Here is a 20,453-nt window from a genome sequence, read left to right on the forward strand (position 1 = left end):
TTAGGTTTAGGGGTGGAGATGGGATCCAGGGGGTGGAGATGGGTAGGTTCAGGGGTGGAGATGGGATCCAGGGAGTGGAGATGGGTAGGTTCAGGGGTGGAGATGGGATACAGGGTGTGGAGAGATGGGATCCAGGGGGTGGATATGGGTAGGTTTAGGGCTGGAGAATGGATCCAGGGGGTGGAGATGGGTAGGTTTAGGGGTGGAGATGAGATCCAGGGGGTGGAGATGGGTAGGTTTAGGATGGAGATGGGATCCAGTGGGTGGAGATGGATAGGTTTAGGGGGTGGAGATGGGATCCAAGGGGTGGAGATGGGTAGGTTTAGGATGGAGATGGGATCCAGTGGGTGGAGATGGGTAGGTTTAGGATGGAGATGGGATCCAATGGGTGGAGATGGATAGGTTTAGGGGTGGAGATGGGATCCAAGGGGTGGAGATGGTTAGGTTAAGAGGTGGAGATGGGATCCAGGGGGTGGAGATGGGTAGGTTCAGGGGTGGAGATGGGATCCAAGGGGTGGAGATGGTTAGGTTAAGAGGTGGAGATGGGATCCAGGGGGTGGAGATGGGTAGGTTTAGGGGTGGAGATGGGTTCCAGGGGTTGGAGATGGGTAGGGTTAGGGTGGAGATGGGTAGGTTTAGGGGTGGAGATGGGATCCAGGGGTGGAAATGGTTAGGTATAGGGATATGTAATGTGGGAGGAGTTGGATCTCGAGTTGGAGTTGGTGCATGACTGTAATACCAGTCTACCTTCATGCTAACTCTTCAGGAACTGTCCACTTAATATAAAGTGCAACATTCTGCACACCAACCACAATTTATTTGCATAGCCTAACTTAATGGCCACTGCTGTGTAACATCAGAGTAATTACATGATAAATCTAATATAAAGCGTAACACTTTCTTTATCAAAAAGTGCTGTTAGTCCTGTTACACATTTGTACTTACACATACCATTCAGTGGCTTGTTACATATGCGTAATTACACAAACATTAGGGCTGTAGATACTATGTACCAATGTGTACTTACACTGTGCTTACATACTATGTACACATCTAGTTACTATGTAAGTGCACGGGTATTAGGGACACAATATAAATTGGGACCGAAAAAAGTCCACAGAAGATGGTTTTGCCTGATATTTCCCTGTTATTATTCCTCCAGACCCATTTCTATTTCCAAATGTCAGGCATGCATAAACACACTTTGAACTATCAGTGCAATAAGCATTAACTTAATCAGAACACCCTCCCAGAAGGACAGTCTCCCGGAAAGAATGAGTTATAAAGGAAACGACCCTCAAGTAAAAAATGTAAATGATTGTGCTGCTTTTTTGGCATGAGCATAGAAATCTTGTCAAATGACCTGGGCTCCGTTTCCCAAAGCATCGTAAGAAAATCATAGAAACTGTTTTATAGTCTATTTATGATCCACATCAGATGTGTTAAATCCAGTTCTACCAGACCGACTTCACCAGGAATAACTGATCATAAATATGAAAGCTACCATTGGCTGTTTGATGTCAGGCTAAGCTTTATGAAGCTAACATGAAGTTTGTCTTGAACCTTTTTATCTAGTTTTAAATTGTTGTATTGCAGCTGTCATCTAGTTTCACTTAAACACATAAAATAGAAGCTGTTTGTCTGTAAAAGATGCAGAATTGCATATTTAACTTGGATTTCCCCCTTTTCCCTCAGAATTCTGAGTTTACATCCAGCAATTGTCTTAAGCTTCCGTATATATGTGACATTCAAAACTGTTATATTTACTTTTTTTTTCAAGTCTTATGGTCAGGTTGTGGGTGACTTGTGACATGCTGCTCTACTCAATAATAGATTCATTTGGAAATGTCAGTTATTTCCTACCTATGCTTTTAGTATTACAAATGTACAGCATAAATTAACTTTAAACACTAAAACTCTTTTAAATGTACTCAAAAACACAGATTTTAAGAGCACTGAATTACATGACTGAAGTAGTATTTTCATGTAAAACATGCTCCAATAAACTTTTTTATAGTGTACTCAATACATTTGAACAGCTATCACTAAAAATTCAACTAAAATGTGTTCATCTTTAGGAAGTGTGCAACCAGTAGCGTAATATCAGGAATATTTTTTTCAGTGGTAAGTGAAGGTTACGCCCTTCATCTGTGAGCGCTTGATAAGCAAACAGCAGCTTCACTTTGCTTGACATGTGAGTTTCAGTTTACACACATTCTCTGTGAACTCAAACGAACCTCTTCCTGCTCACATTTACTTCAGAAATCAGACCTCAGCAAAGGTAATACCGCTCTCTCTCTATATAACTCTTTATAACAAACTGTGAAATTATTAGAAATCAATGTTATTTAAGAGTAACATCATAACACGGTTACTTGGTTTTGCATGTTTTGCTCAAATTTGAGTTTCTTTAAGCATTAAGAAAAACTGAAATAATAATAAAAAATAAAAAAACGCTTTAAACCAGTCGAATGAAATGATGCATTTCTAGCTGCACCAGTCTAGCAACAATGCATTATGATGATGTATATTTAAGACTGCAAACAGAGCAGTCCGTCTTTGGAACTGAAACTATGCAATTTATAAGATCTGACCTTGCTGAAGGTGAAATGTTGACTCACATGTCTCTAGTTTGGAAGCACAATGACATCTCAGGTCTCAAAGACGGTCCTGAGACTGGAGGCTGAAGAAGTCCAGACACTGAAAGATGGAATTAATTTTAAGAAACAACCAGAGGACGGCAAATGTTACATCATCTACAAAGGCAAAGACAAAATGCGAGCGTGTAGGAACCAGTGCAAACACCAAGGAGGACTCTTCATTAAAGACATAGAGGACATTGACGGCCGGTAGGTGAACAAGAGAACACCGTTAATAAAATATGCCTTAAATGTGAAAAATGCTGCCATAAAAAGTGAAGGCAGCAATTGAACTTAAGGTTTTCAGTTGAAATACAGAAGGTGTTTTTTTTACAGTGCAGAAATCATTCTAATATGCTGATTTGCTGCTCAAGAAACATTTTTATTACTATCAGAGTTGAAAACAGTTGTGCTGCTTCATATTTTTGCATAAATTGATCAAAAATGACAAAGACATTTATAATGTTACCAAACATTTCTATTTCAAATAAATGATGTTCGTTTGAACTTTCTTTTATACAAAAATATTCAGTATTTTAAATTTTTTATTCATTGATGATTATTGGAAATGTTTATTTAGAAGAAAATATGCATATTAGAATAATTTTTGAAGATCATGTGACACTGAAGACTGGAGTAATGATGCTGAAAATACAGATTTGATCACAGGAATAATTTACATTTTTACAGTATACTGTACTATACACACACAGAAAACAGTTATTTTATATCATAATATAAATTATAATAATATTTGACAATATTACTGTTATTACTGTATTTTTAATCAAATAAATGAAGCCTTGGAGAGCAGAAAAGACTTATTTCAAAAACATTAAAGGGTTACTCCACCACAAAATGAAAATCTTGTCATTAATGTTGTTCCATACCTGTAAAAGCTTCATTCGTTTTCGGAACACAATTTGAGATATTTTGGATGAAAACCTGGATGCTTGTGACTGTCCCATAGACTGCCAAATAAATAACAGTGTCAAGGTCCAGGAAAGTATGAAAAGCATCGTCAGAATACTCCATCTGCCATCAGTGATTCAACTGTAACGTTATGAAGCGACGAGAATACTTTTTGTACAAGAAGAGAACAAAAATAGCGACTTTATTCAACAATTCCTCTCCTCTGTGTCTCTCCAAATCAGCGTAGTGCCATTTTGGCAAATCTGAGCAGTACGCAGATGACATACGCTCTTCTGTGTCAGCCGCGCTGCACCGATGCACTGTTTGCTTTCAAACCAAAGCATAAATACATGTAAAAAACGTATCCTTGTATCCTTGACACTGTTATTTATTTGGCAGTCTATGGGACAGCCTCCCAGTTTTCATCCAAAATATCTTAAATTGTGTTCCAAAAACGAACAAAGCTTTTACGGGTTTGGAACGACATGGGGGTAAGTGATTAATGACAAAATTTTCATTTTAGGATGGAGTAACCCTTTAAAAAATCAAATTCAATCTAAATTCAACACTGTAGAAATATTTGGTAACAATTTACAATAAGGTTCCATTAGTTAATGTATTACATTTATTACAGTATTTATTAATCTTTATGTTATTTAATGAAAATACAGTCATTCATTGTTAGTTCGTGTTAGTTCACAGTGCATTAACTACTGTTAATGTTAGTATTGCATTAATAAATGTTGAAATTAACATGAACTAAGATTAATAAATGCTGTGGAAGTATTGTTAATGTTTAGTTCATGTTATCTAAAGTAGATAACTGAAAACCTATTGTAAAGTGTTACCAAATATTGATTACGAATGAATCATTAAATATGTGCGCTTGTGTGTTTGTCTAACAGAACAGTGCGCTGCACCAAACACTACTGGAAACTGAACGTGGCCACTATGGAGTACGTCAACCCTCCAGACAGCTTCATGCAGGACGAACTCGGTAATGTCACAGTTATTTAACAAGAGTGCAGTGAAAACTATTTCATACACTCTTGTTCTTTATTGGCATCGATGGTTCTATAATGAACCTTTCCATTGCATTTGTTCTTTACACTAAGAAACATTTACTGAAAGGTTCTTTGGGGGGAAAAATGGTTTTGTAACCTTTATTTATAAATGACATTTCAAGTCATTTTAATTGCAGCTAATATATAAATGTGACCCAGGACCACAAAACCAGTCATAAGGGTACATTTTTCAAAATTGAGATTTATACACCATCTGAAAGCTGAATATATAAGCTTTCCATTGATGTATGGTTTGTTAGGACAGGACAATATTTGGCAGAGATACAATTATTTTTAATATCTTGAATCAGAGGGTGCAAAAAAAAAAATCTAAATCTTGAGAAAATTCTTAGCAATGTATATTACTAATATATTTATGGTGGGAAATTTACTAAATATCTTCATGGAACATGATCTTTACTTAATATCCTAATGATTTTTGGCATAAAAGAAAAATCGATAATTCTGACCCATACAGTGTATTTTTGGTTACTGCTACAAATATACTGTACACCAGCGACTTAAGACTGCTTTTGTGCTCCAGGGTCACACATAATATGTTGATGTGTATTAATTGTATAGCTGTTGGAAGCGATCGCTGTGTTATTGTCTTACTGTGTAGAGGCAGTGCTGTCAGATACTGACGGTAGTTTAGAGCTGCTGGAGTTGAATCCTCCAGACCCCTGGACCGCAGAGCCCCGAGAAGCACAAGAGCTACACGCCGGAGAGATTACGGTAGGATCAACACCCAAATGAGATCTCATTAACATCTCTTACACAGTAATAACACTCTTAAAAATAACGTTGCTTCAAAAGTTTCTTCAAGCGATGCCATAGAAGAACCATTTTTGGTTCCACAAAGAAGCATTCAGTCAAAGGTTCTTTAAAGAACCATCTCTTTCTTACCTTTTTATAATCTGAAGAACCTTCTTTCGCCACAAAGAAGCTTTTGTGAAACAGAAAGGTTCTTCAGATGTTCTTTATGGAACCATTTAGACAAAAAAGTTCCTCTATGGCATTGTAAAGCACCTTTATTTTTAAGAGTGAAGGAGAACAAATGAAACTTCTGCTCAAATCTGTGTTAAAATGTTTTTTTATTTATTATTATTATTATGAGGAGGCAGTTAGAATGGAAGAGATGAGAGGTAGGTAAGGGTGCTGTATTTCTGATGTAAACAAACTGCTTGAACATACCATAAAGCATGTATGTCATTGTTTACTGATTGTTAAGTCTTGACTCACACATCCACACCCTTGTGAACATACTGCGCCAATTACCACTTGATTACTTCCGGTTCAAAGAAAACGACAGAAGCTTGATTTGCAACCCGGAACATTCCTTTAATATTTGACCAAACTGCAATAAAATACCACAGAAAAATCAATATGCAGCTCACGTCACTGAAGCACAAATTAATACTGTTCCTAAGTTGGGGTCATAAAGGGTTAGGTTTTTGTTTGAAGATTTTGTTTTTGATTTTATCCAGCAAGGATGGATGCATTAAACTGTCAAAAGTGATGTTTATAATGCTATAGAAGAATTCTTGGTAACATTTTCTATGAAGCCCGTATTTATAATACATTGTACGAGTATTCTCAAGGCATTATAATGAATGCATAATGTATTATTAAAAACCTTACAACATGTTATATCATCTTATAAGTATTCATAACAAGTTTTAATGCATTATAATATTTACTTATTTGTACACAATGAACACAATGCATCTATAACTTACAATGAATTATATTTCCTATAGTTGTAATGTATTATAAGTCTCATATCTTGGCATTGTTAACTTGTTACTTTACTTAAAGCAAACAGAGACCACTTAAAAATAATGACAACAACGACAACAATAATAATAAAAATATTATTTTTTCTTAATCAGCCGTAAGATCAGAGATCTGATCAGATGAATGTGTAATGTAGCACATTTTATTTTAACTATATTTATTGTAATATCAGTAAAATACTGTACAGATCTTAAATAAATGTGACCCTGGAGCACAAAACCAGTCTTAAGTCGCTGGGGTATGTTTGTAGCAATAGACAAAAATACATTGTAAGGGTCAAAATTACTGATTTTTCTTTTATGCCAAATATCATTAGGATATTAAGTAAAGATCATGTTCCATGAAGATATTTTGTAAATTTCCTACTGTAAATATATCAAAACCTAATCTTTGATTAGTAATATGCATTGCTAAGAATGTCATTTGGACAACTTTAAAGGTGTTTTTCTCAATATTTTTTTTATTTTTATTTTTTGCTCCCTCAGATTCCAGATTTTCAAATAGTTGCATCTCAGCCAAATATTTTCATATCCTAACAAACCATACATCAATGGAAAGCTTATTTATTCAGCTTTCAGATGATGTATAAATCTCAATTTCAAGAAATTGACCCTTGTGACTGGTTTTGTGATCAAGGGTCACAAATATTCCATTATAAATTAAGTGTATTTAACATGGTGTTTATTGCGTGTTATAAACAACCAGTCTCATAAAAGTTTTAATAAAAGTATTATAATTGTTGTTATGATTATTTATGAGATGAAACAACAAAATTTTATCACAAGTTCTTTTATAATACACTATGCATTCATTATAATGTGTTATAAAAATGGGCTTCATTGAAAGTGTTACCGATTTCTTTTTCCAAATGTCCTATTCATTGAAGAATCCTGTGTGTTTCAGCTGACCTACATCACACATGCATGTATGGAGCTGAAAGCTGGGAACAAGCGGATGATGTTCGACCCGTGGCTCACAGGACCAGCGTTTGCGAGGGGCTGGTGGCTCCTTCACGAACCTCCGTCTGATGCCATGGACAGACTCAGTCAGGCCGATCTCATTTACATCAGCCACATGCATTCAGATCACCTGAGGTTAGTGTCTGATCCACCATATTGTATTGTATTGTTTTATGCCATAAAACTGTACATTCTAAATCAAACTTTTTCTATCAGCTACCCGACTTTGCAACAGCTTTCCACGAAGCGTCCAGATATTCCCATTTACGTCGGAGACACTTCACGGCCAGTGTTTTGGTGAGACTGAAATCTAAAGCAGAGTTTGCTTCATTAAAAGGATGCACAATTAATCAAATTATAACTGAAATAGTGATTTAAATTGCACTGATGTTATGGCTATCACTTCTAAACTTTTCTGTATATATAACATACTTAATAATTCACTCCAGTTTTATACGACCTCAAATTTAGATGAGATTTCTGATCATCATTTAGGCTAAATGTTATTCTAGTGATTATTCTGGTTATTGAAAAACACGTAGCATGGAAATTGCTGTTGTAAATTACACTACAACATACACCTGCTCGGCCACAACTTTGTTGGAACCCCAACTGTTTCAGAGGAACTACATTCTTTGGTGGAAGAATACTGTTTTTATTTATATCATTTGTTCTGTTTTATTCTGTGAAACCTTACTATGTATATGGAATAGCCGTTTTATAAAAGCAATACGCCCCGTGAAGTGTAACAGCTAAGAGGGTTTTAGGCACTCTGCTTCGCGCATCTTAGCTGTTATAAATTCACTGTAAACCACGGTTTATTGGTGCTTATTGTTTTATTATATTACTTTTATTGTACAGAAAGAGAGCAAAGAACATTTACATTATCAAAAACATAATCACTGACTTCAGTCTAGCCAGAGTTCAAGCACTCTCCAAAAACTCCCAAATTATCTCTAACTCAAAGAATCATTTCAGCATAAAAGGGTTCTTCAGGACAACGCACTCTGAAAAATAACGTTTTTTTTTAATTGAAATCTGTGGCTCTGGGAAGAACCTTTCACATCTACAGAACTTTTCAATTTCCCCAAAAGTTTATTTATAGTGAAAAAGGTTCTTTAGAGTTTTTAATTGTTCTTCAAACTGAGAAAAAAAGGTTCTTTTAGGATTTGTTCACTGAAAAGTTATTTAGGAACCAAAAATGGTTCTATATCCATTTTAGCTTATTTGGCCACAGAATTGACCTGAGTCTTTTGTAATAACTCTTCCTTAAATAGACCAAGATAAACATTCTCCAGCTGGGGGTGTACTGACCGTGAGATTAAATCTGGGGAGTTCACATCCTGTTGAGGTCATTTAGAGTATACACACCCAAATTTCTACTCTTAAATCTTGATTAGGGTTACATCTGTGGAAATGAGACAAATGAGACATTTCAAACGACACCAAACATGACTGCGAAAAACATTCGAATTCACATAAAATGTGTTTGCATAAATACTTTAGTGAACTGAGGAAATAGTGAGAAGTAGGAACAAATGTGAAGGAGAAAGAAGTGAAAGTTGTTTTGGTGGGGTATGGGAACAGATGCCTGAATGTTAAATCACTGTTTGTATTATCTGTATCTCAGTATTCGAGATTCTTCCAGCCTAACAGAGTGTACACCCTTGAAAATTCGCATCAGCAGTAAAGTCTTAGGAGGACGTGCCATATGAGACATGTTCATTCAAAATGAATGTGAAAAGTGAAAGTCGTGACATTTGCCAAGTATGGTAACCCATACTCAGAATTGGTGCTCTGCATTTAACCCATCCAAGTGCACACACACATCCGGAGCAGTGGGCAGCTATATCCAGCACCCGGGGAGCAACTGGGGGTTCAGTGCCTTGCTCAAGGGCACTTCAGCCATGGGTAGCTACTGTGGGTGGAAGAGAGCGCCGTTCATTCACTAGATTTTTCCCACCCTTATTGTTTTTTTTAAATCTGTAACTGCCAATAATGAGGTGACTTTGGCATAGAGACAGATCTTATTTAGGCCACGCTCCCACTCGAGGGAAACAATCAAACCGTCTCCATTGACTTTCTATTGCGGGAAGCTGCCTCCTTGTCATTTCTGACTTATAGCAAAAAAACAGAACAATGTCTAAAAGCTGCTGTGTGATCAGGTGTACAGCAAACAAGCTAAAAAAAACAACAGTGACAGGAAACATTCAAAATAAAATGTGGTTTCTCAATATATGTCTCATCCTTTGATATGATTAAAATAACGAATGTTTCCTGTCGTTGCTGTTTCCTTCAAGAGGGTGTAGTTCTCAGAGTAATATGACATGCTGTGCTCTACTTTTGTGTCCTTAAACGCTTGTTTTTTTGGGGTCAACAGCTTAACAATATAGTTGTTGTTTTTTTTAGCTTGTTTGCTTTACACCTTGTCACTCAGCAGCTTTTAGACATTGTTCTGTTTTTTGTAAAAAACAGTAAGAAATGACTAAGATGCAGCTTTCCACAATACAAAGTCAATGTAGAGGATTTAATTGTTTCTCTTCCGGTGGGTGTGGTTTTCAGGTTATGACTTGTGTGGCTCTTTCTCTATTAACAGATGTGAACAACAAAAAGGCGGAAAAATCTGTAACTGCCAAAGCCACCTCAATATTAACTGAGTTGTAGTAATACTGAGTTGAATTCGACAGTTCTACATTTGAACAACAAATCGTAATATATGAGGATTTGTAGTATTTTTTGTTTTTGGGTTGTGCAGCCCTATACATAATTTTAAAATAAAAACAATGAAAATAAAACACTTAACAAGAAAAGATGTACTTGCATATCATGTGACCATTAATCGACATCGGAGAACTGTAAACATACTAATGTTTTGTTAAACTGAAATATTAACTTAAATTTAAATATTAACTTAAAATATCTTATGCCTAAGGGTTTCAGCTGACAAAAAAGTTTAGGGATCATGTGATCCAGATCCAGAGACCCTCTGACTTGTGGAATAACAGTCTGTGTTTTCATTTCGTTGCAGGTATCTTGAGAAAAGTGGAGTGAATTTAACAAACATCAACGTGGTGCCGTTCGGCGTGTGGCAAAATGTATGCTTTTTTTCTTTTCTTGTACTCTTTTTCACGTTATATTTTTCTTAATTTGGCTTTTCCATCACTTGAGTCGATGAGCACCTGCGATTTATGATTCTGATGGACGGAGTTCATCCTGAGATGGACACCTGCTTGATCGTGGAGTATAAAGGTATTTTTACACTCATTTACACCCATGGGTTGTGTGACATTGTGCTGTTCTGCCTCTGTTCGAGGAAGGACTAATAGCTTAAAAATAAAGAGGTTTGGTTGCATATTTCTGCCTTTATCTACAACATGTGTAGGTGTCAGGACAGATTACATGCATGCATGCATCTTAATGCAAAGTTTAAGTGCACAAAAACAAAGCAATATTTTCAAGGGTGTGGAATAATTAGCTGTTAATTTACAGCCTTACACTCTCAGAAAAAAGGTACAAAAGCTGTCACTGGGGTGGTACCTTTTCAAAAGGTACACTTTTATACCTTTTAGGTACTATGATTTACACTTTAGGTGCTAATATGTACCTTTAAGGTACCAATATGGATTCTTTAGGTACAAAGTTGTGACTTTTGTACCTTTTTTTCTGAGAGTGTAGAAATGCAGTTTGAAGTTTCTAAACTGCCTTCTGGCACATTTAAACTATCAGAAGTTAAATGATGCTTTTAAAATAGTCTTTTATGTTCACCAAGGCTGCATTTGTTTGATCAAAAATACAGTATAAAATATGTAATATTATCCTCTGTTTCCTGAGTGAATATATTGTAAAATGTAATTTATTTCTTTGATCATTACTCCAGTCTTCATGATCTTCAGAAATCATTCTAATATGCTGATTTGCTGCTCAAGAAACATTTCTGATCATTATCAGTGTTGAAAACAGTTGCTTCATATTGTTGTGGAAACAGGGATACATTTGATTCCTTGATGAATAAAGTTCAAAAGAACAGCATTTTTTTTAAATAGAAATCTTTTATAACATTATAAATGCATTTATTGTCACTAATGATCAATTTAATGCATCCTTGCCGAATAAAAGTATTCTATTTTTTCAATAAATAATTAAATAAAAACTGGCTTACATATTTCATATATTTTATTACATTTTATATATTTTTTTTTTCTAATTATAAAAATTAAGATTTTTAATAATAAATGTGCACTTTAAAATTACATTAAAAACAATTATTATTTCATTTTACACTACAAGTTACAAAACATACGTTTCAAATTCTTCATTTAACGATCATTTTACACCCTCAAGCTTTTATGTTGTGTGTTTATTTGATACTTGTTGTTACAAATCTGATAAATGCTGAAAAAATATGTCCAAAAAAATAATATGAATATGAATGTAAAGTGGCCCGCCGAGTTTTGAACAGTAGGGCAGTGTTACATTAAGATTATGTTGAAATGGTGAAATTGTGAAATTAATGGTGAAACTCAAAGTGCCTAAACCCATTTTGAAATGCACAGTGTTGCTAAAAAGTTTGTATAAACTCAAAAATAGGTCACATGATCCTGAACACGGTGGACTGCACCAGACCCAACAATGGCCGTCTTCCTCACGGCGTTGATGTGATGTTGAGCGACTTCGCCGGCGGCGCCTCCGGTTTCCCCATGACCTTCCACGGCGGCAAATACACCGGTGAGTCACGCATGCCGCTTTAAACAGGTGCTTTATGGGAACTGCCAACCTTTCAGGACAGTCAGAAAATGCATAATGACACAAAAACAAACAATGCTGTTGTTGTTTTTTTACTGACAGAAAGCTGGAAGGCAGGTTTCATCAAGAACGAGAGAAAGAAGCTGTTAAACTATAAGACGCAGCTGGTGAAATCCCTGCAGCCCAAGATCTACTGCCCTTTTGCTGGATACTTCACTGAAGCGCATCCCTCTGACCGGTGAACACACCTCTTTTTTTAAATCAGCTTTATCACAGAAACTTATCGAGCTAGTCAATATTTAACTACTGCATGCAGGAACACACTGAAAACATCAGTACTGTATAATATTATAATAAAAATGATTTTTATTACTATTATTAATAAGATATTTTTAATTGTATCATTGTTAATAGTTATTATAAAAAAAATTTATATCACTATTTTTAACTATTCATATTAATTGCATTATTAATAATAATAATAATTAGTAGTAGTACTAGTAGTATTTATATTACTAATAAATACTGTTCTTTTGAACTTTTTGTTCATCAAAGAATCCTGAAAAATAAAATGCATCACGGTTTCCACAAAAATATGAAGCAGCGCAACTGTTTTCAACATTGATAATAATCAGAAATGTTTCTTGAGCAGCAAATCAGCATATTAGAATGATTTCTGAAGATCATGTGACACTGAAGACTGGAGTAATGATGCTGAAAATTCAGCTGTGCATCACAGGAATAAATTACATTTAAACAGATATTCACACAGAAAACAACTATTTTAAATTGAAACAATATTACTGTTTATTACTTCAATATTACTGCAATTATTTCAATCTTTTGACTCTAGTGTATATATGTAATGTATGAAATGTATGAACATGACTAACAGGTACATAAAGGAGACAAATATCAAGAACAGCGCAGCAGATCTTAATGAATCGATAAGGAAGAGCTGTCCGAACATCTTAACCTGGACTCCTTCACCCGGGTCAGTCCTGGATTTGGCCCTCGCGCTAAATGACCCAACCAACAGGTGCATTCACATGCTTTTTTATCAAAATCCCATAAGCATAAAGCATTAATGTGCAGCATTTGAGCATGCTGGTGTATCTTGAGTGCATGAAATGTATTAACCTTTGCAAGAACAGCATATGCCAAGCAATATGCAAAAACCCTTACATGACAGCAGTGTTATATTAGTACCACTGAGAGACTATTAAAGTTTATTATTATTAATAATTTGAACTTATTTATTTTTGTATTTTTAGTTTTCATTTTAATTTTAACTAAGTTTTAGTAATTGGTTAAGTGTGTATTTATTTTTTGAATTAGTTACTGCTTTTTATTTGTCTATGTAGTTTTTATTCTTTTTTGATCACGTTAAACTAAAGGAAAATGAGAAATGTTGAAATAAGTTTTTATTTAAACTTTTTTAATATTAATATGATTAATTATTAATATTAGCATTTATATATATTTTTTTTTTATTATTGTATTATTATTATTAATAATAACTTTATATTCATCAAAGGATCCTGACAAAAAAATATTAATATTGTGAAATATGTTTAACTTTTTTTTTAATATATATATATATTTTTTTTTTTTTTTCAATTAACTAAACTGATTTTTTTTTATTGTTCAATTAATATTTTAAAATGTTTTATTACTTTTAATTTTGATTTTTGACAAAAAAAAAAGATTTTAGTTCTAGTTTTAGTTACTACAGTATAACAATCCTGTAACAAGACAGGCTGAATAGTTATGCATTTTATTCATGTGATTATATGCAAACATATTTAATGTAGTCTCTGTATTGTTTTTAGCCTTTTTGCATCTGTTTAATTTCCATTTCACATGAACTGTTGACTAAAATTGACTGTGCATCAACATGTTCATTAGCATGTTGCATGTCACAATTATGTTGTTATGATCATATGCATGAGTGAATGAGCATGTCACATGTGTCTCTGTTATCATTTCTTCCCGTTTTTCCATCAACATGATTTTCTTTTCTGGTTTTAATATCATAACCATAGGAGTGCTATCACTGAACCGCCCAACGACACAAAGATCTATAAGGACAGTTGGGACTTTGACTTATATTTGGACGAACTGAATGCTTCCATTTCAGCTGAAATCTTTAAATACAAAAGCTGGATCCAGTACTATTATAAGTGGGCAGGATTTAAAGGCTACAATCTGGTCATTCGGGTAAATCATATACATTATAGCCAAACTCTACTATGCTGGTGGATTTCACACATAACACATGCACAAACAAACCTATAAACAGATGCATTAAACTCTAACTCTGAGTGGCACTGAACTAAACTTTAAACTCTAACTCTCAGGTCATTGAAACGGATGATGATTTTGAGCCTCTGAAGGGAGGTTATGACTATCTAGTGGACTTTCTGGATCTTTCTTTCCCAGACGTGCGTCCGGAGAGAGATCACGCGTTTGAGGAGGTACAAACTGAGCAGGATGAGATGCACGCTTAGGTCTTATTCAAACTAATGAGTAAAATGTGTGTGTTTCAGATCAAGAATCGAGTTAATGTGATGAGACACGTGGTTTTGAACGGCCGGCTGTGGGACGACCTGTACATCGGCTTCAGTAACAGAATGAGTCGAGATCCTGATGTTTATCACCACAGGTAAAATACACACAAACAACATCAACACAATATGAAACAAGTGTATCAAATGGAAATATCATGCCAAAATCTGGAATGAAACTCTGATGCAAATTCATGTCATGTTCATGTGTATTAGGCCTAATATTATTTTCATATCATGCATTTTTTATTGGCATACTCATTTTCAGACATTTGAAAATATTTATATTTAGCTTTATTTATTTTTATTTCAGTTTTTAGTATTTCAATTTAATCCTTATTTTATCTCAGTTTATTTCTTTTTTAATTTATTTTTAAGTTTTCCACTGAACGTTTATATTTTATTTTAGCTTTATTTCAATTAACAAAAACTATTTTGAATAGTTTTAAAACAATAACAACATTATGACAAACATTTCTTACAGTCAGACAAATTTTATTCATGTACCATGGTATTTACATGAACGTTGCATGTTTAAAAAAAAAAACATTTCAAATTCATGTCGTATTCATGTGTAATCTTTAAACAGTATTGCCACTATTGCAAATAATTTTCTGTTTATTTAGCTTTCTGCAGTTGTAGTATTAGTATTAATTTCAGTATTTAAGTTGTCAGTAAGTCAATAAGCCAATGCAACTTTTACAATTAAGTTTTTTATCTAACATTTTTATTTTATTTTAATGAACGAAAACTATTTTTTATTGGCATACAGACCAATTTTCTTCATTTACCATGGTATTCACCTGGTACCCCAATGTACTTATGTAAATAATATGAAGGTTTTAACATGTTGCATGCTTAAAAACCATCACACTGATTCATAAAGTAAAATAAAACAGTGCATTGACATAAAAAAGAAATCTACTTTTGGTACTTAAGTACTTTTAGACGCAAGTTCTTGTTTACTTTGACTTAAGTAAAACTCTGTCTTTACAGCTTTCACTTGTAATGGAGTAATAACCAGCAGTATCTTTCACTCAAGTAAAGCAAGTGTGCACTTTGTCCAGCTCTGATCATATCTGTTGTTGTTTTATTGGCAGGTTCTGGAATCATTTTCAGACAGAACTGCCTCTATCCGCACCAGACTGGGATGGTTTCCTTCAGACGGTCTGTGAAATCAGGAACAGCTGTGCGCGTAATGTCTCTTTACATCAGGGTTACGGTTTTACTGTTCCGTGGCTCAGTGGTAGAGCATTGCATTAGCAGTGCAAGGGTTGTGGGTTCAATTCCCAAGGAACACAAAAATAATTAAATGTATAGCCTGAATGCACTGTAAGTCGCTTTCTATAAAAGCGTCTGCTAAATGTATACATTTAAATTACTGTCGGTTAATTTCTTATACATGAAATGTGTTTCAAATCAGAAATGTACATTATGGGGTTGAAAATGTGTTGTGGTATTGTGAAAAATTTTTACTATTTTTTTTTTAACTGTGTGTTCCACAACATATTGTATTTTTTAAATATAAATTTTTACTGTGTTAAATGGAATAGGAGAAGAAAATACTGTGAAAGACAATAAAAAACACTACTCAAGTAACTGGAGTTAGTTGTACTCAGTGTGTTTGAGGCGATCAGTTGCCACAAAGTTTTTAAGTTTTGAGCCTCATGATTTTGAGTATAGTAATATTAAAGTGTTTGAGTTAAGTGCTACTGAGTAATACTAATACTTAATGAGTTTAATTAATACAATGGCATAAGTGATTGAAACTATAAGTCATAATAACTTACTATATTTGAGTAGACTTTTAATTAAACTTTAGTCAAAATGTACATGTAGCATGTAATATGAATATTTCTAAAAAAACATAAGTTTTAAGTTTTAAAAATTACATGTGTAAGAAATATATCAGATTTATATTCCACATTTGTAATGACAAAAAGGATTTTCACATTTAATTTTTGATTTTAAATCCCACTGGAAAATAAAATAAATATGTACATATATTTATTTTACAATAGACTATTTATAAAATAAATATACTACAACAGATGTCAGTGCTGTTTTAGTTTTATTTTAATTATTACTTCTATTAATATACTGAAATAACTTTTATTTGTATATTTTCAGTTTTTATTTACATTTTAGTTTTAGTAATTTTATGTGTTCTTTTGTAATTTTTTATTCGTTTTTTTAATCATATTTCCATTTAGCTTTATTTTTGTTTTATATTTAGTAATTTACTTCAATTTAAATTCAATGCTGCCCAGGTTTTAAGTTGACATTTTTCATCTAATATTCTTTTTATTATTATTCTTTATATATATATATATATATATATATATATATATATATATATATATATATATATATATATATATATATATATATATATATGTATGTATATATATATATTAGCTTGGCTTTATTTCAATTGATTAAAAATTTTTAATAGCTTTAATTAACAATAATAATGCTGATAGTCATTTTGCAAACACAGAAACATTTAACTTATCTGTTATTTTGATTTCAAATCCAAACGTAGTTAGCCTATACTGAAAGTGCTTTTTCAGCATCGTGATCCTCTTTTATCACATTACAGTCACACAATCTTTCATAGACATATTCACGTTTAAACTCAATTAATATAAACAGCGTATTAAATGCATTTGGCTTCTAGATTTATATTAAAGGAATACTCCATCCCAAAATGAAAATTTTGTCATTAATCACTTATCCCCATCTTGTTCCAAACCCGTAAAAGCTCCGTTCGTCTTCGGAACACAATTTAAGATATTTTGGATGAAAACCAGGAGGCCTGTGACTGTCCCATAGACTGCCAAATAAATAACAGTGTCAAGGTTTTATTTCAAATCAAAGCTAAATACACATAGAAACAGTGCATGCTTGTGGCTCAGATGACACAGAAGAGCATACAAAGCATACGGTGATATGGAGAGACACAGAGGAGACTGTTGATAAAGGAATTATTGAATAAAGTCGTTATTTTTGTTTTTATTCGCTTACGAAATGTGTTCCTGTCACTTCCTATAACCCAGATTGCACGTCTGATGGCAGATGGAGTATTCTGACGATGACTTTCATACCTTTCCTGGACCTTGACACTGTTATTTACTTGGTAGTCTATGGGACAGTCACAAGCCTCCCGGTTTTCATCCAAAATATCTTAAATTGTGTTCCGAAGAGGAACGAAGCTTTTACGGGTTTGGAACGACATGGGGGTAAGTGATTAATGACAAAATTTTCATTTTGGGGTGGAGTAACCCTTTAAGTTGCTCAAGCAAGTGGAAACACATTTGAACACAGCTAATAGCTATCTTGTGTTAGTTTGTCACAAATATTCTAAATTAAAACTTACCACTGACAGAAACAGTCGGCTCTCGTGCCTTTTACATTTAAATCTTTATTACAAACAGTCTCACGGGTCTTAAAGAACTTTGTTTTTCTCCCTCCACAAGACACAAGTGCATGTTGACTTGTTTATCTAAAAGTGCACTTTTCTTTATTTTAAACCTAGCCAAAAATCCTGTGAAACACAGTAGACTTTAGTTATATCTATTTATTGTGAAATTACTACATTTCCGTGTCAATCCATGTTCATTTTTACGGTGAACAATGCGCTGTCACTTTAATTCAGCGCGTGCAGCACAGCAAAAATAGACTCGGTGTGTAAAGGATCGCTGCACTGCTGCAGACGCACCGCAACCGCCTGCAGTGTGAACGCTCTAATCCGTTAACATGTGTGCGTAAAATAAAAAAACACAATGCACACGCACTGCAGACAGAGTATGTGTGAAACCCTGCATCACTGCTCTCAAGCACACACACATCAGGAATAAAGAAACACGACACACTGCTGCAGGTTGCTGACATGCAGTTATTGAAACTCCATATGCTAAAAAAAACATATGCAAAGTTTTGCAATCACTGTGAGAGACATAATCCATTCGCTTCATTTGCCCGAGATAACCTGATAAGCAGGGTTCAAATGGTGAAGAGGTGAAGTGGTTTAACCCACAACCCAGTGTGGTATACAACCAATGTGGCACCATTCAGAGGTGTTGACATCTCTGATGTAAACAGTGCTGGGTAGTAACTGTATAATTACATAATCAGATTCCAAAATCATGTAGCTTTAAAACTTACAAACTTCCTGCAGTTCCTTCACGAACCCCCAGTTTGGGAATCTGTGACATAATGTAATATGTAATGCACTTTTTATTGGAATAGATATATTTTACTTTCTCGTTGTATTTTTATATCAGTATGGTACAAGATTATCTTATTTAAATCGAGTTAGGTCAAAAAGTAATCTAAAAGTAGTCTGAGTATCTTAAAAAGTAAAAGTAAAAGTATCTAACTACATTACTAACTACGATTTTTGTCATGCAATTCAACTACAATTTGTAGCTCTGGATATAAATATCATTTCTCTAAAAATATGATTCTCTGTGAGAAAGCAAAAGTGAGCAAACCACTAACAGGAAGCCTATACCCGGCGGATACCCTGAATGTTTACCAGGGGTAAGTTTAACAGTCAAACTCATGATGATGGATTATTTTCATGTTTTTTCTGCTCTCTCTCTCAGTTCTGCTTGGTTTGGCTTCCGGCGAAGCGTTCTTCGATATCACGGATCCAGTGTTTGAGGAACACGTGAGAAAACATAACATGCATTGCACCAATGTGAAGCCTGTAAATGTGCTACATGGCAAACAACAGATGTTTCCTGATGTCTGATAAGAGATCAGATCGTTTTTAACAGTACTTCTTACTGTTTTTTATACAATATACTGTTTCATTGAAAAAAAAAAGTGATTTTCACTTTTAGTTTCAGGCTTTGAAACCCCACAGAAGGCCTAAAATAAAATAAAAATTGTAAAATATGAGCAACAACAAGCATCAGTGTGGTTTTAGTATCGCTAATGTACTCTTATAGTATTTCTCAATATTATTATCATCTCTTATAAACAGGATATTGTCATGCAATATCCTGTTTGATTAAAAAGAATGACTTTTAAAACCCACTGTAAAATAAAATACCAAATATAAACTACATAATACATCAGTGTTAATATTACTTATATACTATTTATTAATATTGATAGCATTTTTTCTTATGCAATATCTGTTTTGTTGGAAAAAAAGGATTTTCACTGTAGTTTTAGACTGTAAAATAAAATAAATATGTAAAATATTAACAATAATAGACATCAGTGTTGTTTAATTATTAGTCAGAGCACTTATTAATATTAATATCACTTATTCTCATGCAATATCCTTTAATATTAAATATCCTCTACAACAGAAATCAGTGTTGTTTTAGTACTACTTATATAATTTTATAGTTTTTATTAATATTTTAAATGAGATTTTCAGGATTTTTTTTTCTCATGCAGTATCCTGTTTTATTGGAGTAAAAATGATTTTAACTTCTAGTTTTTAGACCTCACTGTAAAATAAAATATCTAAAATATAAACTACAATAGACATCGGTGTTGTTTTAGTATTACTTATATATTATTACAGTATTTATTAATATTCTGAACCCTTAGTTTTTATTTTTTTTTAGTGTTTAGTGATTCTGTCATATTTTTCATATTTTTTTTTTTTTTTTTTTCTATTTCAATTTTCATTTTCTTTTGGTATTGGATATGATTATGTTTGTGTAATTAATGTGTTTGCTTTTAGTGCTACCAGCCTAAGTTGGTTTGCTGGTCTCAGCTGGTTTCAAATGGTCTCCCAGCTTGACA

The 20,453-nt window shown here is 33.6% G+C and overlaps 1 protein-coding gene across 1 annotated transcript; it reads left to right on the forward strand.

Moving 5' to 3' along the window:
* The first annotated feature begins 2,136 nt into the window (after window positions 1–2,136).
* On the forward strand, window positions 2,137–15,990 carry LOC109102374 (cytidine monophosphate-N-acetylneuraminic acid hydroxylase-like). The gene is made up of 15 exons (XM_042737968.1): window positions 2,137–2,281; window positions 2,632–2,849; window positions 4,457–4,548; window positions 5,238–5,350; window positions 7,316–7,506; window positions 7,588–7,668; window positions 10,400–10,466; window positions 10,539–10,620; window positions 11,959–12,096; window positions 12,217–12,352; window positions 13,010–13,153; window positions 14,160–14,334; window positions 14,475–14,591; window positions 14,664–14,779; window positions 15,782–15,990. The coding sequence occupies exons 2-15, from the start codon at window positions 2,644–2,646 to the stop codon at window positions 15,942–15,944; spliced, it is 1,821 nt and encodes a 606-aa protein (XP_042593902.1). The 5' UTR covers window positions 2,137–2,281; window positions 2,632–2,643; the 3' UTR covers window positions 15,945–15,990.
* The last annotated feature ends 4,463 nt before the right edge of the window (window positions 15,991–20,453 follow it).

Source organism: Cyprinus carpio, chromosome A4 (assembly GCF_018340385.1).
Source record: "Cyprinus carpio isolate SPL01 chromosome A4, ASM1834038v1, whole genome shotgun sequence".
NCBI classification, from domain to species: Eukaryota; Metazoa; Chordata; class Actinopteri; order Cypriniformes; family Cyprinidae; genus Cyprinus; species Cyprinus carpio.